Here is a 24,145-nt window from a genome sequence, read left to right on the forward strand (position 1 = left end):
AGGAAGGAAGGAAGGAAGGAAGGAAGGAAGGAAGGAAGGAAGGAAGGCAATGAGAAAAAGAAAAGCCAAATATTCTATCATTAAATGTAAGAATGGCATTGTCAAACATATTGACATAGATTATTCTTAGTTCCCACAAGTGTGTTAGGTGAGGATTAGAACACGCAAACAGCAGCTGAATACCTGTGAATTTGTGAAAATTATAACAAAGGACTCTCTTCTATTTATTAGGCTGGGCAGTGCAAATAAACAAAAAAAAATCCTAATGAGTTATTGAAAATATCTTCAGTAATGCAGGAGACTTATTGAAATAATTCTTCCTGTATTCATGCTTTTGAGAGAACCAACAAAGCACACAGAATAATACTAACTAAAAATCTTCCAGACCATTGAGATTTACCAGGAACTGTTTGTCTCCTGTGAGCATATTTGATAAAGAAAATAAATAGAATCGGGGATTCTTCATAACACAACACGATCAATTTCCTCAAAAGTATTATTCTTGTTTCCTGGAACACACACAAATCATGAGCCCTGTCCTGAAGGTAACCTCACTGATTTAGATTCCTGGATGTGGCCCTTGGTTTTACAGTCTAATAAATTAGTTCATTTCCCCCATTTGCCCACTTCTACCTCTAACCATCTTCTGAAATTAACTCTGGCCACTGCAGTAGGGTTTCTTTTATCTCAGGTCTTAGCATGATCTACTCCCCTTCCCATACTTGACATCTTCTACCATCTACATAGGGTATGCTAGGGCTGAAAGGAGAGGCAGAGTCTGCTATCATAGCATTCTTCACTAACAAGCAAGATGCTGAGAAAGGACAAAGAACATAGATAGCTAAGTTTAAAGCAAAATAATCCAGAAGCAGAAATGATATCTTGACTGATGTGGTGGCTGTACGTCTATAGATTCGTCACAGTGCTGGGGAGGCACCAGCACTTAAGTTCAAGGTCATCCTGAGCTACATGCTGAGACTCTAGCCCAGAAAATCAAAAGGCAGAAAGACCTAGAATCTTGACCAACTGATCCGTGTGGATCTATGAGTACAGCACCACTGTGAAGCTCACTGAGTCTAGCAGTATCAGTGGTCTACCAACGTGTCTCCTGTCCTTCTCCATATTTGCTCATCTAAAAGCAAAACTTGAATCTCATAAAATTCCAAGGAAAGTTAGTCACTACATTGTTCCATAGTTTCAATGGTAAAATCTCAAGGTTGATATTGAACAAGATACTGAACAAGAATCCTTTATATGTATATGTTAGGCATTTACATGACTAACCAAATTCTCTTGTTTGGATACTTTTGAATTATAAATATTCTTTATAAATGAACCATCTCCTCTCATCTCATTTGCTCTTCCAGTGTGGCAGAGAGAATCGATAAGTGGATTATTTTTTCACAAATAAAGAAACACCTGGAGCCTTGTATTTATGAAGGGAGTGCGGACGCACTGTTGATTCATCTTACTCTCTGAGTAGGTGGGCCTCTATCTTAGGCCAGGGATAGTGTGGTGATTATGTTTCTCTCTGCTAGAATTTATGCTACATGCCATGTCACTGGGTCTCCCTAGCAATGAAACAAGTACAAATGTCAATTAACTTCTCAAAGATGCTGTTTTATTATGACTAAACATGCAAAAGAAGGTCAAAGAGTGTCTCCATCACTACAACTCCATTTAAGCTTAGTGTCACAAGAAGAAAATCCACTGAACTTGAAATCAAGTTAATATTTTTCAAACACTGATTCCCATTCTCCAAAGACTTTCTGTGGCACCTGCCTGCCAGTCTCAATGGCTGCTAGATCGGGTCCCAAAGCCTTCCAGTGGAAGCTTAGGCTCACTGCAGCCCAACATCTGTACTGTCCTACACAGGATGTATTATGCATTATTCTCTGAAAGTAATTGTTCTTCAAAAGCTTTGTGCATGTCTCAGACACCATCATCTCTCTGTTCTGCTTTTTACTTCTTCTTCAGTAAAGTTCTATCCTTAGTTAACACTGATGCCTTTTGCAATCAAGGGCTCACTTCTGCCTTTCCTCCTACAAGATTAACTGGTTTGTTAGAAAGACTGAGCTCTGGAGCTAGAAAATCATCGATTGACGTCCTAATCTCACTGGCCAACTACACAGCCATAAGAATGAAGGCATTCCACTCCTTTGAGCATCATCTTTCTCCTCTGCACAAGACACATATCATGCTATGAAAAAATAATCTGAATCACTAACCCCTGTAACCCACCTATGAGCCAGATTAAAATGCTGTTTGTATAATTATTAAAGAACTATTTTTAAAGCTGTGCATATATATATGTACATACACACACACACATATATACACATATGTGTGCATATGTGTGTATGAGAGGGAGATAAAGAGAATATATATGTATATATATATGTATATATAATGTATTTGAATGTATAAATAAATATATATTTCTATATATTATGTGTATATATACAAAACAATATTTTATATCTTTAAATCATATAAAATCCATAAAACTTAATCTTGCATTCTCATATACTGTACTAATTAGCATCTTTACTGGAATAAAGGATAAAATGTCTAAAATATATAATGTAAGCCACTCAAACCAAGACAAGGTACAAGCAGTCCATCTCTTCTATTACTACCATCAATCAACTGTGTGACAATGGCTATCCCATTGTAAGGGCATGCTAATATTTATCACAAAAGAAGAAAAAAATATCTGCCAAGAAATTCCTTCTGACTCAGATGCTTACATGGCCGGGCCTCACCTGAGAGACCTGGGCATCAGCACAATTCTCTCCCTCCCCTCAGCTTCTAACTTCTAATGAGAGAGTGATTTGCTGATGGTGCAGCAGTGTTCCAAGCTGATTATTAGTTCACATGTGCAGAAAAGGCACCCCCTGTTCATGAAACAATCATGTTAATCCTTTAATATTTTCAGAGCTTACGCTTATAAAATATTCTAATCTTCAAAGAATATAGGTGTGGGTTGCAGCTGGTGTTTGTAAATTACTTGTTGAGCTCATTAACATGCCTGAATTTCACACATCCATCCTCAGAACCTTGAGGGGGCAGAATGTGAGGATTATTATCGTCCACACTAGAGTGGTAAACAAAGACTCACCAAGCACTGTGGGTCTGTCTGAGGTCAAACAGCTGCTTACAGCCAGACAGGGTTTGAATTTTGATTTTTTTTGTAGCCGCACTATTTGCAATGACTCTGAAAGTAAGCATAGTTCATGTAATGAAGGAATACCTCTTCCTCACTACAGAGCCTTAATTTCCTTTGGTTCCTTTCAGATGCATTATGGGAGTAGGTTTTACTTGTGCCTATACAAACCCTACCATTACTTCCAGGGTTTGGATGACTGGAAAAAATTAAGCTTTAAGGCATGGTGTGTGTGATCATAGTGGCCTTCTTATGTCATGAACTATAGATATAATAGCATATCTTGCATCTACACATAAAGAGTCGGATGGAAGTTTATCTTATTCTAGTGAGACTCTTAAGTAGAAACGGGTCTGTGTGAGAGCCTAAGCAGCACCAGCCCACACAATAGAGTTTACAATTCTAAGGCATGTTGCATCAATTATAATCTGGACTGTGAAAGTTACTTCCTGGCCACATTTTGGGCATAGTTGCTTGGCTTTCCAACACAGACATACCAAAGAGAGAAAGTAGACTATCTGCATAAATGAGAATATGAATGAGGGGAGTTATGAACATGTGATCTCAAAACTGGGAGACAAGCTAATTACTGACTTGATACTTCTAAATAGAGAGAGAACATTCATGTAGATGAGTAGATGCAAACCAGAGTAGATGCTTGAATACTACGCTGGCATCAGCTTCTAGATTTCAGAGACTCTGACTCTGACACTGAACCCAAAATGTGAGCTCTTTTATCCCTCATTTGGATAATATCTACTGTGATCAAGACAGCAACAATCACCCTGCTTATACCATTCAAACAATTGTTTATCCCAACTAGAAATGGTTGTAAATTACAAAGCTGCTAGTCAATACACACAATAACTAGCACAATGCCTTAAAAGGCACAGACATGGCGGCATGGGCCTTTCATCCCAGCTGTCTGGAAATGGATGGTTCACAGAATGATCACAGCCAGCCTGGTGTACATTATGAGTTCTGTGCTATCAGAACTCCATTTCTGGATACCCCCGAATCTAATAATAATAAATATTATTGTTAAGGTAGACTGAGTCAGGGACATAAGTTTCCCATTTTGCCACCTGTGATTTGACGCTGTTTGAAGCTCTGGTAGAGGAGATACATGCTCAGAAACTCTCCAGTTTCCCCTAATTCCAACTCTGTGTCCCATCACCCCATCCACACTATGGTTTGTGGTCTCTTATTTTGCACTAAAAGAAGCAGAAATTGGGTGAAGATAAATAAATTAACCACTGTTATTGATTCCAAACATGACTTTTTTCTATTCTAGATGCCAAATATAAACTTCAATGAGATTAAAAATAGAACTTAGAAATTACTGAACTGAAAGGAAATAAGAAGATTCAAAAGCATTCCCCTTCAAAACTCTGCCTTTTGATGTGGTTGGAATAAAAAAGAAAGAAAAAGTGCTGTGCCCTCCACAAAGCACTTGAAGGATTAGTAGCTGTCTTCTTTGATTGCCTCATGATAAAATATTATAATATAATCCTATAATTTCTGCATCACTTATTAGATTCTACAGCCTTACAGGAACAAAGAGTCTTGGAGCCAAATGTATTTTTTTATGCGTACATGAAACTGAGAAATGCAAGAATTTTGATCCCAAAGTATACCAACCCCATGTCACACAAGGGAGGAACTTTCACACAGAAGACAGCATGGAAGAAGGAAGAGCAACCTGGTGACCTTGTTTGGCAAAGGTACACTCATGTCTTCTTGCCGTGTGGTCAGTCTGCCTCAGTGGCCCCAACAATATGATTAAATTTTGATGGTGAATCACATTGAAATTGAAATTACCAAATTATGTATTTATTTCCAGGGAAGCACACCATGGAAACATTTTAATTTGGGTGTTAATTGTTTCAAAATTGAAGAACAGCAGTGTTCTGGTTTAAGATAAATCCAATTGCCAAAAAAAGAGAACTTTTTAGACTGAGATATAAGTTCAGTTTTGCAGTTTGTAATATTTGTCAAGCACATTACAATTTAAATCATATACTTCTTCCTTATGAGAACTATAATATTGGGATAATTACCATCCACTTAAAAGTAGTAAACAAAGGCTCAGAAGCAATTTGTTTCACCATGGGGTTGAATCCTTAAAGTCCTCTATTCAGAAACTTTATTTTTGAAGAGATTTACTTGGCAAATATGTTTGTAAGTTAAATTAGCTTAATAATATATTTTTTTTTCTATAAAGTTATTTAAAATGGATTATTTTTCTATGAAAATAATCAGTTTATATCACCAAAATAATCAAACATGAGTATATGTAATAAAAATGTGGTTATGTTCTATGATTGTAAAATTATATTATTTTGTAATGAACAATTTCATAAACCTAGCTACAATACACACACACACACACACACACACACACACACACACAGACAAACATGCTGTTATTTTCTAAGGAGTTGTTATCTTCTAATTGAGCACATAAAAACAAAGATTTTGATCATATAAGGTTGAATCATAAAAATCATGAAACTTCACTGCAAAATGTTAGGACAATTCTTTTTGATGTTGTTGTTGGTTTGTTTGTTTGCTTGCTGGCTGGCTTGCTTTGTTTTGCTATTTTTAATATGACTAATAGTTTTATACAACCTGGTACTTACAGGCTATATAAAACAGTATAATGATAAACAAAACAGTCAGAAAGAAATCAAATGCCTATGGTAAAAATTTAAGAGTGTAACATTTGAATCAAATACAAACATCAAGGTTGTTCTGGGGACCACTGAGAGGCAATCAAAGGTTTACTCTGCCTCACCAATCTGATCTCAGTGTATATTTTCCCAAACCAAGTTTCTTTTCTAAGTTATCATTAGTACAAGGAGCAATGACTTTGAGGCACCAATTAATATAAATTGGAAGCAGGAGAGATATTAATTAAACGTGACACTCTGATTATTTAAACCTTCTATTTAAGTTGATCGTTCAGAGCACAATGAGGGCCTGTTCTTCAAAAATGATGGATGGTATCAAGCTTTACTGCCTCCCTCTCTGTCTGTCGTTTCCAACAGAAGGAACAAATGATGTGAGAAGAACACCAGAACAAGTCTAATAGACAGACTGACTAATCTCAGACCCCCAAGGTCAAACCAAAGCAATTCATTTCTTAGCTTTCATCAACACAAGACATGATTTATCAATTGGTGAACAGGATTTCAAACAGTATACATCTAAATGATATGTTCTTTGTACTGTGTAACTTTTTGAATAATGATAGATTGTGTGATATATTCCCTACCAAAGTAATGTCATAAGGAAAAACTCATTATATTTCCTAAGACACATTTAAAAAAAACTGAATATGTCATCTGTCAGTATTACTCCACATGTCATTTGGGGAGATTATTATTTCCAAAGTATATCCCTTGGAATTCTACTCCCTTTGTGGTTCAAATATTATACATTAATATCTCTAAAAAACAACTATTCTTATTCTAATACATTTATTTGTGGAGCTGGTCAACAAGTTATAGATAATTATTAAAGACAATATAACAAAACTATCATTTCTTGTGTTGCTATGAAATTTAATGTGTTTTAGGAGATAGTTGATGAAGTGCCTGCCACAAGCCTGAGGACTTGAGTTCAGATTCTCAGCATCTGTCAAAAATCCAGGTACAGAAGCATGTCCCTGTGATTTCAACGCTGGCAAGGGAGAGATCAATGGATCCCTGGAGCTTACTGGCTAGGTGGTCTATCCAATCAGTGAGAGAATCTCGCTGTCTCAGAAAATAAGATTGAGAGAGACTGAGGAAGACATCTAATGGGAACCTCTGGCCTCCACAGCCATATACATACACACACATGATCATATTCACCAGCAGTAATATTTATAAGGAGAAAGCATTGTTAAAAAGAAAAAAAAAGCCATGAGAAAAATCTCTCAACTGTAACATAATCCAAATGTAAACATAGAGATTATTGTCAAGCTGTTCTTTCTTGTTAACATACCTTTAGAACTGTTTTCTGAGGCATGCCTGTGATGGCTCAGAAATGAGTTCATAGGGTCCTGTTAGGTAATTTCAGAGATGTCTCAAAATATGATAACGTGAGCAGAGTAGGCAGCTGAGAACATGAAACTGTGCTCTGCATCCTATCTCCTTAAAACCACATCGCTATTTTCACTGACTTAAATTAATTATCACCTTCTTCCTATTAGTTTGGGGGAAGATCTGATTACTTTCATGGAAGAGGCAGTAGGAGGGTGATACCCTTCCTTGGCTGATGATTCATTGTGCCAGCTGCCCGCAAGTTGCAGGTCTCCGCACACCTGGACACATGCACCGGTGACTGATTAGGAAACACATTTATCTTGGCGCATCACAAAGGAGATGCAACCATAATTATTCTCCCTTGTAATGAAATGCATTTTGGAATCTGTGTCCACCTATAAAACAATCCAAAGTATGCATTTGGACCAAATCCATATAATTGTGCCATCTGTTCTTGATACTTAGCACTAAATATTTCCCAAATCATTCTTGTGTTCTAAAAATAAAACACAGTTTTAAAAGGCCTGCTCTAACTGTTAAAAACAGTCACGAGATGTCATTTTAAAGACTAACACTAATGAAAATGATCAAAACTCTGAGTTACTTCAGTTGATAATTACAGAACCTGGCATTAACCTTCATTGTGTACTTAAGAAATTTTGTGGATTTATCATGTTTTAATTTTGAGAAAATGAATGTACTGGCTAAGTTTTTCAGAGTCCTCTAAATGAGAACTGACTTAACTAGCTCTCCTGAGTGAAGGAGGAAAAAGGGACCAACACTTTTGTTCTTCAACCTGTCTCATTATATTAACCTCAAAATTCTGGAGACTCTTAATGTGTACTGAGAAAACCTATATACTAAGACCTTAGTAAGATGCTATATTAAGGAATTAGAGAGATTTCATAGCACTTAAGAGCATGTTGCATTATATCTAATTGAATGATTGGCCAAAGGGGTCCCATGGGAATCCCCAAGTAAAGCAGATTGTTGCCAAGGCAATTGGTTTCGTTCCACACTGATGATAAGGGCCTGTTGATGAAGACAACAGCTACATACTCATAGAATATGGAGATGTTGAGGCAGTGCCTATGTAGAGCCTTTACCTCTACATTCTACTTTCTTTAGAACAGGATAATACTCTGCACACTCTCAAAAGAGAAATGAAAACACCAAGCTAGCCACACACCCATTATCTACATTGGTGTATTGCTTGCAAGATATGCCAGGGCAATGGAGGCTCAAAGCTTTTCAGAGCCAATGACTGATTTGACTTAAAGTCCACTCCAGGACATGAAACCCATACCTGACTTCTTGGGTGACCAAGAGCCTGAGACTACAAAGCCAGGTACCAAAGGGAAAACCAAATAAGACTGGTCTATAATAAGGGGAAAATGTATTGATAAAATGACTTCTAATGATATCTTGCTGTATTCATAGATCAGAAGCTTCCTCCTGCAGCAGATAGGAACATAAAAGAGAACTATTACACATGGAATGAAAGACCTTGGAACATCATCCTTATATGGGCAGTTTCCATCAAATCCCTTCTGTTGGAGCTCAGAGAACCCCACAGAAGAGGAGGTAGAATAGTTTAACAGCCTGAGGGGATGGAGGACACCAAGAAAACATGGACCTCTAAAATCAACATCAGCAAAGCTCATATTAACTCAAAGACTGAAGCAGCATGCACTAGGTGCTCTACATATATGTTATGTTTTCTGCTTTTGTGTTTTGATGAGATTCCTGAGTGTGTGAACAAGTGGGTCTCTGACTCTTGGGCCTTCCCTTGGACTCTTTTCATTTTTGTTGGTTTGCCATGTTCTTTTCCCATGGGATAGATTTTGTTTTATCTTATTTTATTTAAAAATAGTGAGTAAATGAATGAATGGATACCTCGCCACTAGGGTAAATGTTAACAAGTGAACTTTCACTTACACCTGCTGAGAAAGGGAAAATCAATTTTCTCAGCAGGTATAGAGTGACACTGAGTATATCATTCCTTCCAGAGCAAGCCTCATGCCCTGGAGTAGTTGATCAACATATAATTGGATGCCAACATTTTGCTTTTGTTTTTGTGGGGGTTTTGTTTTGTTTTTGTTTTGGTGTGCATGTGTGTGTGTGTGTGTGTGTGTGTGTGTTTACAGTTTGATGGTTGTAGTAGTTTTGTTTTATTGGTTTTGAGGAGTTTTGTTGCATTGGGTTTTTGTTTGTTTTTGAAAAAAACTTAAAGTTGAGTGGGTAGGGAAGGGGAGAGAATATGGAAGGACTTGGAGGAGGGGAAGAGTATGGTCAAAACATATCTAAGATTAAAAATTATTTTATATAGTAAAAATATAATAGTAAAAGTATGATCTACCAAAGGACCCAATTTTCATTCCTAGCACTGATGTCAGGAGGTTTATAGCTGCCTATAACTGTATATCAAGAATATCTAATACTTTGGGCCTCTACAGACACTCATGTATGCATACTTGTGTGTGTGTGTGTGTGTGTGTGTGTGTGCATGAATGTGCATGTGCAACATGCATTAGCAATATGTACCTGACAAATTGTTAAGTCTAAATTGTTAAGTAACTCAACCTAAAATATAAATTACTTCTATAGTACTGATATTGGGACCTAGAATATGTCTACAATCCATAATTTTCTATTTTTATAATGAATATTCCCTTACATTAAATTTTAGCAGTCTCCTTAAAATATTTTACCTTTAAATACCATAATAAGCCACAGTTATTTGTTTGATGTAATGGGAATTCAATAACTACTTTACATAAAGTCTAATATGAACTGTCCTTTCTCTGTGTCACTACATACATGCTAATGAGTCTACAAAGCTAGCAATTTATCTCTAAAATCAATGTATTAGAGTCAGTAGGTATCCTGCTTATTGTTTACAAGAAAGGTAAGAATCAGTTTCTGGTAAAAATTTTCTCTACCTCTAATTTCAGTTACAAATATGAAAATGTTCTTATAAATTGGCCATATGTCTTAATAAACAGGCCTACTTCATATTGAAATTACATATTGATTTACAAAGCAATTTAATCAGATTCTATGAGGAATCATGTTAACACCCATTGTTGGCTTGTATGTTCCAAACTTTGATACTTTGCCTAATGTAACCAGCTAGCTATGTCCTAGTACACTCGGTGCCATAATTTGATAGTTCACTGAACTGACAACTCTTAGGCAAACCCTCTGGCTCCAACCTGTTCCACAGTGGTGGCCTTTCTCACCTACTATATGCTGCTGCTTTCCCCACAGGCCAGATCTCTCTTCTCTCTCTTCCTCCCTCCCTCTTTCTCTCTCTTTCTTTCTTTCTCTCTTTCTCCCTTCCTCTTCTCTTTCTCTCTGTATCTCTTTCACTCCTTTCCCCCCCTCTCTGTTTCTCTTTTCCTCTCTCTTTTTCTCTTTGTTCCCCTGCCTCTCTGGTTTTCTCCCTTCACCCCTTCCGTGTACCAGTGGACACTTAGTCACTTGATACCCTTGATGAGCAACATGTCCCAGAATGAAGTTAAGAACTTCTCACTTTCTCTTAGCTAGCTAAACATGCTGCTGTGGTGTTAGTCACACTACTACAAGTTGTATCCACACATTTCATTCATGGAGAACACAATAAAATGCTTGAAGATATGCCTCATTCATCCTGAAAGTGGCTCCTAGGACAATGGGTTGAAGATAGCCCATAAATAGCACTATATTTTGTATTTCTTAAATTTTCCTTCTTTAATTCATAGATTTTTAATATACAAAGTCAAATGTTTATTTACAAATTATACAACTAATTTATTTTGCAGTCCACTTGACACATTATTTAATTAACATCAAGTCATCAAACAAACATTTTTAAGGAAGAAAAGGTTAAGAAAAATCACCAAGCTTCCAAATTTACAAGTTCCTACAACATTTTTCAATTACCTCATAAGTTTCCCTTGATTATATTATTATCTCTAATTATACAGTTTTTTAAAGGACATGTATTGCCAGAAATAATTAACTTTTTCAGATCAGACTAAACTTAATAAGAGTTCAAGTTAGGTTATATGTATATGTTTATATATGTTACATAAAAGATAACTTTATTCTTTCCTACATTCAGATTATAAGGTAATTTAGCATTGAATATTCTATATTGTTATATACACATAATATTTGACACATATTAATCTGTAATATATTTATATATGTGAGGAGTAATTTATTATGAAACTTAAGTCAATTTTTCTAACAGAATAATGATAGCAACAACGGTAAAGTTAAGTGGCCCACACTGAGTTTCTCCTTTAAGTCTATCATTTAATTAGAAAATTTAAATTTTATGTCTAACAAAAATCTCACAGTGAATAAGGTTACTTACTTTTCAGGGTTGTCTATTTCTTCAGTAATAAAGTTGAGGTAAAACCTGTATTATAAATAAATATTAGTACATTTTACCATCACAATCCAAAGTTTCACACATTAAAGATTTTAAATCAAATTAAGAATCATGAAAATTACATTAGAATATACACAGGAAGATGAAAATATGCAACCAGCGAGAACTCCCACAGAACACTTCCTACTAAGCCATAGTGGAGTCACCTAAGTATGTGAAATGTGATGGCTGCAAGAGTGGAAAGCCCATAGCCTGTAGGGCAAACTCACAGTTTATTGATGTCTCAGAGCCATGTGATACAGTGTCAGGAAAGGGCACAAGAACTAGAAATATAGGGCCATCCCAGAACCAAGGTCAAGAAGCATTTCCAGATGAAGTCCCTCCCAAACCAAGACTTCAACAATGCAGAGCATTTACCCTAGTAAAGTGTTATGAGGTTTTTCTGGGTCAAAGTAGGCCCAAAGCACAGAAGTGCATCCTGTGGTTATGTGCTCAGGGAAAGGAGGGATGATATTGTATTTAAGTGTGGGAAGGGGAACTAAGCATCAGGTGGCCTGTGCTTCCTGCACATCTCATTGAGAGTTAGGAACAAGAAACACCTATAGGATAGCAACCTTGCATGAAACTGCCGTTGACTTTCTACACAGAACACAGCACATGAGCAAGGGTTCAAAAATTGTACAAGTGATAGTTTATTATATGTCTCAAGTTTTCTAAAAGAATAAATTTCAAATGTCCTACCACAGAAAATTAAAAATTATATGACAGGTATATGGCTATGATAATGTTAATTAATTATTTCATGTTCTATTTATAAACCATAACTTAATATTTACATCAGGAGTATATATAATTTGTCAATTTGTAATTTTGATTAAACTTTCCACTCACACTTCTTCCTGTAGAGTCTCTGACAGTATTTATCCTACATAACCTGATTCACAAACCTATAGAGGAAGGGAAGTCTCAAGATGTTTAGACAGTTCATTATAGGCACACTGTAACTTACTACACTGTTTATCTGGAATGAAAGAGAAGTTTTAAACATTTCCCAGATCCATAATACATTTCTGGAATTATATGCAAAAAGAAGCATTTCAAGCACAAAATATTTCACTTTTAAGGTCCATGGGATCTCAAATTCTTATCCCAATGTCAGGGCCTGTGAAATTCTGATCACTTTTCATCACAGTAAGCTTCTACCAGGCTTGGTACAAGGGGTGGTTTGTATCCTTGGCCTCCTTTTCCAATGAAAACGGGCTGTTATTGGCCCTTTAAGTCCTACTAAGTTCTTTCTAAGTGAGGTTACTCGTCAAGTTAGGTTGAAGGACATTCCATTCTCAAATAAGAATAAGGGACAGGATGAAAACAATGAGGAAATTAAGACTCTGCAAGAGTACAGCTGAACCTAACAATAGCAAACTTGCTACCTATTCACTCCATCAGCCCAGGGAACTTCCACAGAGTGAAAGTCATGCATTCTACTGTTATCTTATAACTTAGATTCTAGAATATCCTATTGTATGGTTCATGGAATCATAGTCTGAAAGTCAAAGTTTCCTCTCTCTAAAACCAAATATCCAGAACATTATTAGCCCATCATCTGCCACATGCTTCAAGCATCTCACAGCTTTTGAAAAATGGAGGAAGCTTATCTTGCCCTGTGATCATAACAATCCTATCTGAATCCACTAGTCAGCTGAGGTTCAAGAAGAAGACAGGTACAACTTTTAAGGACTGAGTTATGAATTAATCTTTGAAATATATAGACTGAAGAAACAATAGCAATAAGTGCCATATAAAAAGTACACACATACATACACTTGACTAATGGTATGTTTTAACAATTAGAAAGTTAAAAATTTAAGAACAGCAGTTGTTACTGTGGGAGGATGCATATAATGTCATTATTCAAGGAGATGAAACTGTCAGTGTGACCCTTGCTGTGTACATGTTCCATCTGTCAATATATAATACAAGACTGGCTTGCAGAATTATAAGGGGGGACTGTAAATAAGCTACTCCCTGCTCTGAGTATACCAGACATAGTGCTGTGAAATGTACTACTTGAGACTGATTTGACATGTTCGTTATAAGCCCGAGGCAACAGGCAGTACGGGAACCAAATAAAAATAAATAAGCAAATATATAACACCCTAAACTGAATAAACCACATGAATTAAGGAATATGCCAGGTTTTGTATGTCAAAGATAGCCAGTTGCTTCTTGATAGTTGATGAACTGGTCTTTTCCAACAACTCTAAGGCAAGAAGAAAACTATCTGTGAAAAAGAATATGACTCCAAGTATTTTTGCCATGGCCCTTAAGAATAGAGAAAAATAAAAGTGCCTGGGTACAGTTTGGGGAGAAGAGGAGGAAAATGAATCCACACACTGTGGGAAATATACCTTAATGCCTGTCCAGTCTCTAATATGTAGGTCCACTGCATTCTCTCTCCCCTGGTTTAGTTCTCAAGGTCCCCGGAAACTGCTCATGAGGTCTATTGTCCAACATTCTCTATGACTCTGCATAAATACGATGGTTGACCCTGCACTGTAACTCCCAACCTTGTACATGACTTTTAAAGGAAACAGATTCTTTAGGTGAGATTTGACACAAAGGCGTACAATAATCCTGGCTGATGCTTCAGGGAGACTAAATCCATTGAGGATCCGATTAAAGAGGGCGACAAAAGACACTGAAAACCAATTTTCTATCACACAGTGAGAAGAGAGGGAAAAAAATCTCACCACACTATGCTTAGCTTTGGACCCAGATATAGGACTGAAATTGGTTGACTCCCCAAGGCCACAGGCTGACTGGCAGATGGATTCCTCTGAATGCGGACATTGGCAATAATATTAAAGTTGTGCTGGCCCGACTCCGTGACCTGACTGAGTTAATGACTTCTTTTCCCCTAATCATGTTTCTGTGAAGGGGTTTTCATCATTCTGGATAGGCTGTGTGCTCCTCAGAGCCAAAACTTTACTCCATCCAGGATCCCTGAGGGTTGGTGGTATCTTTTTCCTATTCCGCCTAGCAGCTGGAGGTGACTGCTCTTACAGCAAGGTGTCCAAGTCAACAGTTGACTAGCATGCTGCCTGTCCAAACGGTTAGAAGTCTGGCCTGCAATTCATCATCATAACTGCCTTGCTTTTGTCTCATTAAAATGTCTCCACATTTTTTTTTTAGACAAATATTGTTCTACAGCAATAAAAGAAGTAGTAGCCACTTAAAGTCTTGATTTATGTCTGCAAGCCAGTTTAGCAATCATATGGTAAACGATGGAGAATTCAGATAGCAAAGGTTGTTCTTATCATGCCCATGTCTATGAGACACAGTTTAGACTTCCCTTTGATCCATTTCCATGGAAATATCTGCACCTCTGGATTGCCAAATCCACAGGCACTTCCTTCTAATTCTGCTTCTATTTTTTTCTTCTAAGACTGAGAGCCATAGATTAATAACCAGATCATCTCCCCTCTTCACAAAGAGGCATTCAGCCAGCAAACAAACTATTACAACTAAATACTTCCTTATCATCCTATAGCTAAGCCATTTGGATCCGATAATATCTCATTTAAAATCCTAGACTCACTTTTCAACCCTGTGACTGAAACCTCAAAAATACAAAGAAACTGATGGTTCCTGGCTCTCCAAACTGGGGTAGAGATACAAGGATTATGTAGACAAACGTATAAATAAAGTTTTCTGTAAACTTCTATTACCATTGGAAGTGGTTGCATTTTGGATTTGGCATTGGTGAAATGCAATATTAATAAGAAGTCAAGATGAAAAGAGTCTTTACACACACACACACACACACACACACACACACACACACACAAACCCCAAAGAAGTGGAGAAAATTGGCTGTACACAAAGCAGGTGACCTGAATATTCAGTGCTGGGTGGTGGTGGAGTCTGGGTAGAAGTGTTTTAAGATTCCGTGGGAACAGACGAATGGAGCTCACAGGCAAAAGAGACTCCATTGAACAGAATTAATCAAATCTGCCGTGTGAAGATCACCACGCTCCACATTCTTGAAAGAGTACAACAGGCTCCCAGCACCCAGCTGGAGCTGAAAGCTCTTGTTCCCTCCCCTGCTTTGCTCTGTGGCTCCCAGGGACCCTCACAGTGGCTTGGCTGCTGCCCCAGGGCATGGAGCCCTGATCCAGGCTCAATAGACATAGAAGAGTTGATTCTGCTTCTAACACTGTGATCACACTCAGTTCTTTTCTCTGCTTAGCACCGCATTGTGCTTTGGACAAAAGTGAAAAGACTTCAAAAACACTGAGATTCAGAACTAAAGCATGCATACAAATGGCTGCAAAAAGTCTTCTGTGGGTATACAAATATTATATGCTGATCTTCTTACGTTCTAACCTAACAGCCTTCAAACATTTTTTGCTTCAAAGCTATGCTAAGCCCACATGGCTAGACTCTGCTGAGTTTCTTCTAATGCCACATTTTCACAATTTGTGAGATTAATAGGGTACACACTGCTTATTTTGGAATGCATTTTTATATTCTCTGGAAGGTAATACAATAAAATTGGAGGGGGGAGAGAAATTTTTATTTATGTTGTACATATTTACATAATTCTTGAGATAGCAAAGTTTCTTGCTGGCATTTTCAGGCTCACAGAGGGTTATCATAGCTTTAATTACTGGTTTTATAAAGATGCAAAAAGAGCTCCTATAGATGATTTACTCCAAAACAATAAAAATTAATCTCTCTGCAATGATTCTGATGTTATACCTAGTGGGCTTTCTGGATACTGTCATTTCAACTAAAGCTTACAAGGTCAATAAGTAGTTACAGGAAGTTCCTTGCTCTGGTATTTGATTACTGTGACTCATGCTCCTCAACAAAACACTGCTATACCAAGACGGGAGAATCACAGGCAGACAAGCACAAGGGACATAGAGTTAGTTCTGGTATCATAGTGCCATTTATATTTGCTAGCCATTTTTGTTTTCAACTGCTGGAAACACGTTAATGAAACGTCTAAAGGCTGGGACTATGCTCCATACTACTTGACCACTTAACTTTTATTATTGTGATTTCTCCTTTCCTAGTTTTATCACATGGACCATTTTAATATCTTGAAACCATCACATTTCTACATATGAATTGTTTCTTCCCCATGACACAGTAGAAAAAATCATTTATGAATCTCTTTAGTACTCTTGCACAATGGCTCTTTGACAGGGCAAGTACTAACCCGGAGTATCCCGTTGCACTATATTGTCCCCACTGATGAGTAGTTAGAAGTAATTTATACTGGCTGTTAAACCCCAACATTTGTTTATTCGTTTTTATGACACTGGACTAAATCTAATAGCAATCTCAACTATTTGAGAGCCTCAGATAACAACATCATAAGCTTCAGGCCTTGCCACACTGAAGGAAACTGAAGGGGTTTCTTTCTATTATCCTTCCATCTTTCCTCCATGCTTCTCTTTTTTCTCTCCTAGGTAACTGCAGAAACTATCTTCCCCTAAGTGGCTCATAGAAACTAGAACTGATCTCCCACAAAGCCAACAGTACAACCTAGAAATACATCTCCCACATTCTCCACCTGTCTATGGTAAGTCTCTGCTGTACCTTGTCTCAAAATACAACGTGAGATTCTCAGGTGAGAGAGGTCTATCCTATCGTCAGGCAGAAGAAATGTCACACAAAGAAACCAAGAAGACTCCGAGCAGACAGCTCACTTAGTTTCCTCCAGTCTATTTCTGTTGCACTATGTTTTTTGTCAGGAAAAATATTTTTTACTGGCTTTATAGGTCTTCATTGCTGAGGCTTCTGTGTTACTTGAAAGTTTGACTAGATAATTTTCATGTACACGACATAATGAAAATTTAGTTGGGGAAGAAGTGTGTGATATGATACTTCTATGATAAAAAGGATGAACAGGACAAAAGGCAAAGAAGGTATTTAATACAAGTATCTGGAGATATCAACTTACCAGCCAGCATATGCATACATCCCATAATAAAAAGCCAAAGGCAACCCCGTTAGACTTGTATCTCTTCCTGAAAATGCATCTTTAAAGTGATGTGTTTGCCCTGCAATTAGAATGGGAGGAATTTTAGAACATAACAAAGAATTGGTTACTTATTCCAACCTTATATATGGTTTGGAGTTGAGCTTGGCTGTTCTGACTCTGTTCGTGAGGTCAACTCTATCTACTGATACTGTACTCAGTCTAGGGCAGGACTCCCAAACGCACACATGTTGTCACCTAGACCATTTGAAAATTCTTTTGTAGATGACCAGAAGGATTAAAGTGACATTTATAATGGATAATTCCATTTTTCTTGCTTGAGCGTCTTCTGTTTTAACCATGAAACTGAAGTTTTAAGACATTGACAGAATTCTTAGACAATAACGTATGACCTGGTAAGAGATGAAAAGAAATGTCAGCGCCTACCTCAAGTGAGGAGGCATCCACAAACTGCCGCACTGCCTCCCCACATCACTGAGCATCTCATTTAGCCTCCTGCTGACTATCCATGTAGTCCCTTCCACGCCTGCCTCCTAAAGCAGGGAAAGGCTGCAGACAACATCCACTCCTAAAGCACAAGGCTTGTTCATATAAAGGTTCCCTGGAGCACAGGCATATCCACGCACAACCGATGTCTATGGCCAATGTCAACCAGCAGCACAGTGTAATTAACTGTGATAAGTCATTCTACCCAAAAGATTTTCTTTATAGATATAATTTATCAATATCGTCTTGGTCAATGCAACCATTTTTTTTTCTATGAAAATGAGTAAGAGATTATACTAAACCCCAAACCAAGTTCTACCAACTTTGGCACCAACATGTAGACCGAACACCTTCATCCATCATACTTTTTTCCCATTTTTTGAACAGTGAGGTGCCTTTTGCTTTGAATCTTTGGGACAGTTTAAGAGGTTACAAAATCAGATTCATGTTAGGCAGCACAGATTAAAAATTAGACAAAAAAATATGTCTGCCCTGCCATCCAAACAGCAAATGAGAGCATAGGAAATTACCAAATGATCAAATAGAAAATGATCTTGTTTAAAAATTGGCTGAACTTTATATAAGTAATAAAAAGCAGTCATGAGGGCAGGGGGGTGGATGATGTATCTACAGCACTGTCTTGTAAGTCAGATGCCAGCCATTGCTCACAGCAGGAGACCATCATTCCTAATGACAGAATGTGAGGATGGGGACCAATGAGGACACAGTTTTGTCAATCAATGAATGCGGTTTTTCTCAAAGCAACCAACTTCTAAATATAGGTTTATGAAAACTTGACAGGAAGAATTCAAAATGCCCATTTTGCTAAAATATCTATATGCTTTAATAGAAGGAAAATAAACACATTGAGATTCAGAAAAGGAACATCTGTAGGGACTGGAGAGATTGCTCAGCAGCTAAAAACACATATTAGTCTTGTAGAGATCCTGAGTTCAGTTGTCAGCATTCATGACAAGTAGCTTACAACAACCTGTCACTCCAGCTTCAGAGCATTTCATCTGATGCTCTCCTCTGGCCTTTGCAGGCACCTGTACTCATGTGCATATGCACACACACACACACACACACACACACACACACACCAATTAAAGTTTTTTTTTTAAAGAGAGAAATCTCTATTGGATATTTTTGTATAATCTGTGGTATCCTTAACCTAACAAGAGAATATCCTTCAGAGTGTAGCAATTAGTAATTAATAATAGAAAATATCTAACTGTGTAGACTGATCCACAGATGAACCCTTTTGAGAGTGTTGCAAAAGAGGAACATTGTTTTTGAACTTCAGGAATATTTTGGATATACAGTGCAGGGCTTGGAAAGATGAAAGTAACATATTCAAATGGAAGTTTCAGGCCTTGTAGGCTAACACACAAAGTCCAGCTACAACCAGGATCTGATTAGAGTAGAAATACACACACCATACACAGCAGCGAAGTCTTATTTCTCCTGGGGTGTCACAGAAATGTGGGAAAACTAAATGATCACGTTATAAACTAAAACCTCAATTTCATAAAATTACGTAGTAATAAAGGAAATGTGTTTCTCTCCCATGTACTAAAATATGCTCCACAGGCAGGAATGTCCTCTGGGAATTTTTCTGTTGTGTGAGAACAATAAGAATTAAAGTGGTCCTATGAATTTCTGATACTATAAGCAATAATTAGAATATCACTCTATTATAGCTGACAGGAAAGTTTCAGGAGTTTCATCATGTTCTCCACTCTCCAGGAGTTTGTAATACAATATCAACTACCAACCATGTCTCACTTTGCACACACACATAAATGAGGGGTCAGAACCAACTACAGAGTGTAACTATCTATCACATCTGGCATTACACCAAGGAAAAGCCACATAACAAGAACACTAGAAGAGCTAGTGACTCACCTTCCTCTCCTTTCCAGAAACTGAAGGGCTCCCTACGGATGACTAGAAAGTCAACTCAGGAGCTGGAGAAGCTGAGAGTACGGGCAGTTTTGCCTCAGGTCATGGTGGAATGGAGCAGGCCAGCTCTACAGAGAGTGTGATGAATTGGGACAGCAAGCCCACATCTTATCTCATACAGACCCTCCTGTTGAAATTCTTCATTGTGTTTATTCTGGGGCTGAGGTTGCTGGATTTGACAGAAGTATTTTACCAGCAGGACTCTAAGATCACCCACTAGGCTAATTAAATGGACAAGAGCAGTTCCCGCTTCTAACTAGAGTGATCAAGTTCTCAAGGTTGTTGTTTGGTGCCTCTATGGATAGCAATGGCTTTGCTGAACTTTGCCACTTCCTTTTGTGTTGGAATTCTCCTCCTGCAGGGTCATAAAATTTCTCTATAGATTCCTTTGCTTGGAACTGACAATGTCAATGTAAATAAGAAATACTTAACATGCCCACATGATATGTTACCTCTTTCCATAGATTTGCTAGAATCATTCCTATTTCCTGCTGTAAATTCAGTAACTTGTTGGACCCTCTATCTCTTCCAACCATTTCCACTAAATCTAAGGAAGCACATATACCATCTACTAGGGCCAACAATACACTATGACATCATCACTCAAATTCTTATTGTACTAAATAAGAAGCTAATGACAAATCCAAAAGCTATAGCATTTCTTCAGAAATGCAAGTTTTACATAGAAAATAATGTAACAATAAAAGCTAAGTTTTTGCAATGTTTTATGTTCATATAAGGATCTTGATTTTAGGAAGGCTATTTCAGTACTCTTCTGTGGATAGTAATCCCAGTGTGAAGAAATACAAATGAAAGAAATCAAGAATTATCAGTCATCATCCATTATATTTCCTGAGATATTTTTATCTTTCATATTTGTTTCTACTATTGAAAGGTTCCAGAGTACAAACAAAGGATATATTGATGTGTACTTATAGCTAAACAGCAAATTCATTTTGGTTTGAATTTGCTTTTGTTTTTGCTTTTCACTTTGGATTTGACTCCAAGCCATTTGTATCAAGGGAATTCGCAGACACCTTATTTTAGTTGCTCAATCTAGTCTTAATTCTCTTGCTGCCATTCAACTATAAATACCAACTCATCCTCGATGTAGCCTTTCAAATCAATTAGATGACAGTACAGAGTTTAAGTTCCACAAGCAAAGACTAATTAAGGATTCTGCTAGACAAGCGAAAGTCGGTGTTAGAAGAGACCAGAAGCAGATACGCAGTTTAAAATGCATTTCCTTTTCAGTCCATACCTTTAATTAGCTGTATAACTCCAGGGACTATAATTATCAGAATTGCTGTGAGCTTGCAAAAGGTTAGGAAAATCTGGATCCGGGCACTCCAGCTGACACTCATGCTATTTAAGACCATCACCACAGCTGCAAACAAACAGACACAGTTACAAAAGGCAAAGCCCCATGAGTACAACGATGTCTTAGGTCCTTGTCAGTCGAAATGTGATCTATAAACCTGCAGGGCTGGCATGAACTATCAGAACTTAAGAAGTGCAGAATCCCAGGCTCTGCCCAGATCCAGGCTCTCCTATGTTAAGACTGCTCTTTGAGACACATTCAAGCCTGAGAGGCTTAGATAAGATTCTGCATAGTCAGAATACCTCTTTTATTCTTTACACATTGGTAACAATGAACATACACTGGTGTGTAATAACAATAAAGTCAAATATCTTGGTTCTGAAGTCATCCAGTGGTCAGGATGGTGCTGAGCTTGTCTCAGGAAGGGGTAAGAAGTGCTTTGTCTGAGATCCTATTCTTCACCATCAGGACCAGACCTACTCAGTACTATTCTTGGAATTCCTGATTTCCAAGTAGATAATGAGGGGTGAGTTTTAACCTACCCTCCAAGTATTAGTTTCCAACATATGTTTGCTATTTAAACATGAGATCTTGTGCTTTTCAGCTTAGGATACACAGTGGGTCTAAAGCCAGAAGACTTTCCTCTTAAGATACTGTTGACAGTTTCCTAAGCAGCTACCCTAGTCCACATCAAAGACAGAACATTCTGGCAATGCCAATAATTGCTAATAACCTGTTCCTGGCCCAGGTAGATAACTAATGTATTTTTGTTGAATGAATGGGTGAATGAATTAATTAATGAATGAACTGGGTTCTCAAAAATATTAAGGCACAGTTTTAATGGTGGTAGTCTAGGCTTTCATTTTCTTCTTTTACGGAGTGTTCAGGGTTATTCTGCACAGTGAATTTCAACTTTATGTTCTTGTCAAAAACATAGGCACAAAGCCCAAAACAGCAGCTATTTCATCCCTGGTATTTCACCTGAGTTTCACCAATAAACTTTACTTTAGTAAAGATGTATTCTCCCTTAAAAAGATTTTTAAATGCATAAAATTATTTCTCATGGAATTAAAAGAAACACCAGCAGAATTTTTACCATTCGAATTAGAATTGCAGAGTCAGGAGCTGTCACTGTGCTTCCCTTGTATAATACAATCTATTAGCTCAATTTCATAATTAGGAATTGGTGAGATGTTGTTATTATACAGTAACTAATGTAAAGATTAAAACAATCTATACCCAAATGGTACCTAATTAATATACATTCTTTTAATGGTTTTAGATAGCCATCTAAAATCAATATACAGTCAATCATGCATCACATGAAATGGTGTTTATGATATACCACTGAGCCACAGTAGGGTAAATAGTCATTGATGGATGCATGGGGAAATGATACAGTCTAAAACAGAGGAAAGGAGAATGTCAGGAGAAATATTTATCGAATAATATCAGTGGCTGGAGAATTAGCTTAGTGGTTAAGAGTACCAGCTCAGCTGTTCTTCCAGAGCCACTGAATTCAATTCCCACATGGTGGCTCACAACCGTCTATAATGTGATCTCATGCCCTCTTCTGGCACTCAGGTGTACAATGCAGATAGAGCACTCATATACATAAAATAAATAGATAAGCCTTAAAAAATAAAATATCAAGAACCTATAGATGACAGAACATCAAAATATTTCAACTTTGAAATTTAGTTTACAGCAATATTTCAACAAATTTGAGGGAGGATACTACTTTAGTGACTATGGGCAAACTAGGTCAATCTGTACACAACTAAAACTAAAGAGGTAATGGGGTGAGGTGTCAGATACGGTCACAAACTTTCACTAATTAACACTTCACATGGCATATGCAGATGAACTTACCACAGTGTATATACCAAAATAACACAATTTTATTTGCCAAATATACCTCAGTAAAGGTAGACATTTTAATAAGTAAGAGCGGTAACTTAAGTCTTATTGAAAAAAGGTGTGTGTGTGGGGGTGGGGGGTTAGAAGTCTCCACTGAAAGAGAAATAGGGGGAAGGAATAAAGTATGTCAAAGCAATAATGATGAGAATAGTCAATCAGAAAGTCCTGGGGTGGGGAAGGGAGCATAGTTCAACTATATTTGAAACTGAACACATGAAGGAATAACTAGATCTACTGTCAGAGCTCAAAGGCATGAGTTTATCAGAAATGATGAAAAATGAAATAGTTTCTGTCTCTAATACACACAGAGATGTTGCATATAAAAAATAGTCAAATACAACCCTGCTTCTCTGCAAGTTATCTAATGAGCATCTATTTCTCTAGGCAAGTGACTGCGTGATTGATGGTTCATCACATGAGAATGATGACTCTTTTAATTAAAGAGGTCCAACTTTGACATAAAAGTGGAAAAAAAACGTGGCCTTGGTTGTCATCAGCAACAAAGAAACACTGTGTTTGACCTATTTCAAGTAATCCAGAGTAGAAAAGAGGCCCTGGGAGGAGAAAGGAGAAGAAGAAAGAAGAAAAGAAAGGAAGCAGACATAGGGCACATGAAAAATATTCTCATTTGAGGAACACCTGACCATGTGCATATTTGAAGAAAAAGGGTTTATTGTCCTCAAAAGAAAGCAAATGTTTGATGTCCACTGAAACAGGAAAAACAATGAGGATCTAGGATATTTTTATGTATTTTCTAAAGTTTAAAAGACAAATGGAAGACAAAAGTCAAACAAACATCATAATCCTTCCACCTTGCTTTCCCTTAGCTAAGGAAAGAAGTCGTAGTAAAACTGGCTTTCCT

At 37.3% G+C, this 24,145-nt stretch overlaps 1 protein-coding gene across 1 annotated transcript in view; it reads right to left on the reverse strand.

Annotated features, from left to right (window-relative positions):
• Positions 1 to 24,145, reverse strand: part of Slc7a11 (solute carrier family 7 member 11) — a 68,493-nt gene that overhangs the window by 31,125 nt on the left and 13,223 nt on the right. The window contains exons 4-6 of the mRNA XM_028763668.1: positions 21,304 to 21,429; positions 17,553 to 17,652; positions 11,561 to 11,605 (exon numbers count right to left, since the gene is read on the reverse strand). Of these exons, the coding sequence (XP_028619501.1) occupies positions 11,561 to 11,605; positions 17,553 to 17,652; positions 21,304 to 21,429 (271 nt within the window). The remainder of the gene's footprint in view (positions 1 to 11,560; positions 11,606 to 17,552; positions 17,653 to 21,303; positions 21,430 to 24,145) is intronic.

This window comes from Grammomys surdaster, unplaced genomic scaffold (assembly GCF_004785775.1).
Source record: "Grammomys surdaster isolate TR1022 unplaced genomic scaffold, NIH_TR_1.0 139, whole genome shotgun sequence".
Classification (NCBI taxonomy): domain Eukaryota; kingdom Metazoa; phylum Chordata; class Mammalia; order Rodentia; family Muridae; genus Grammomys; species Grammomys surdaster.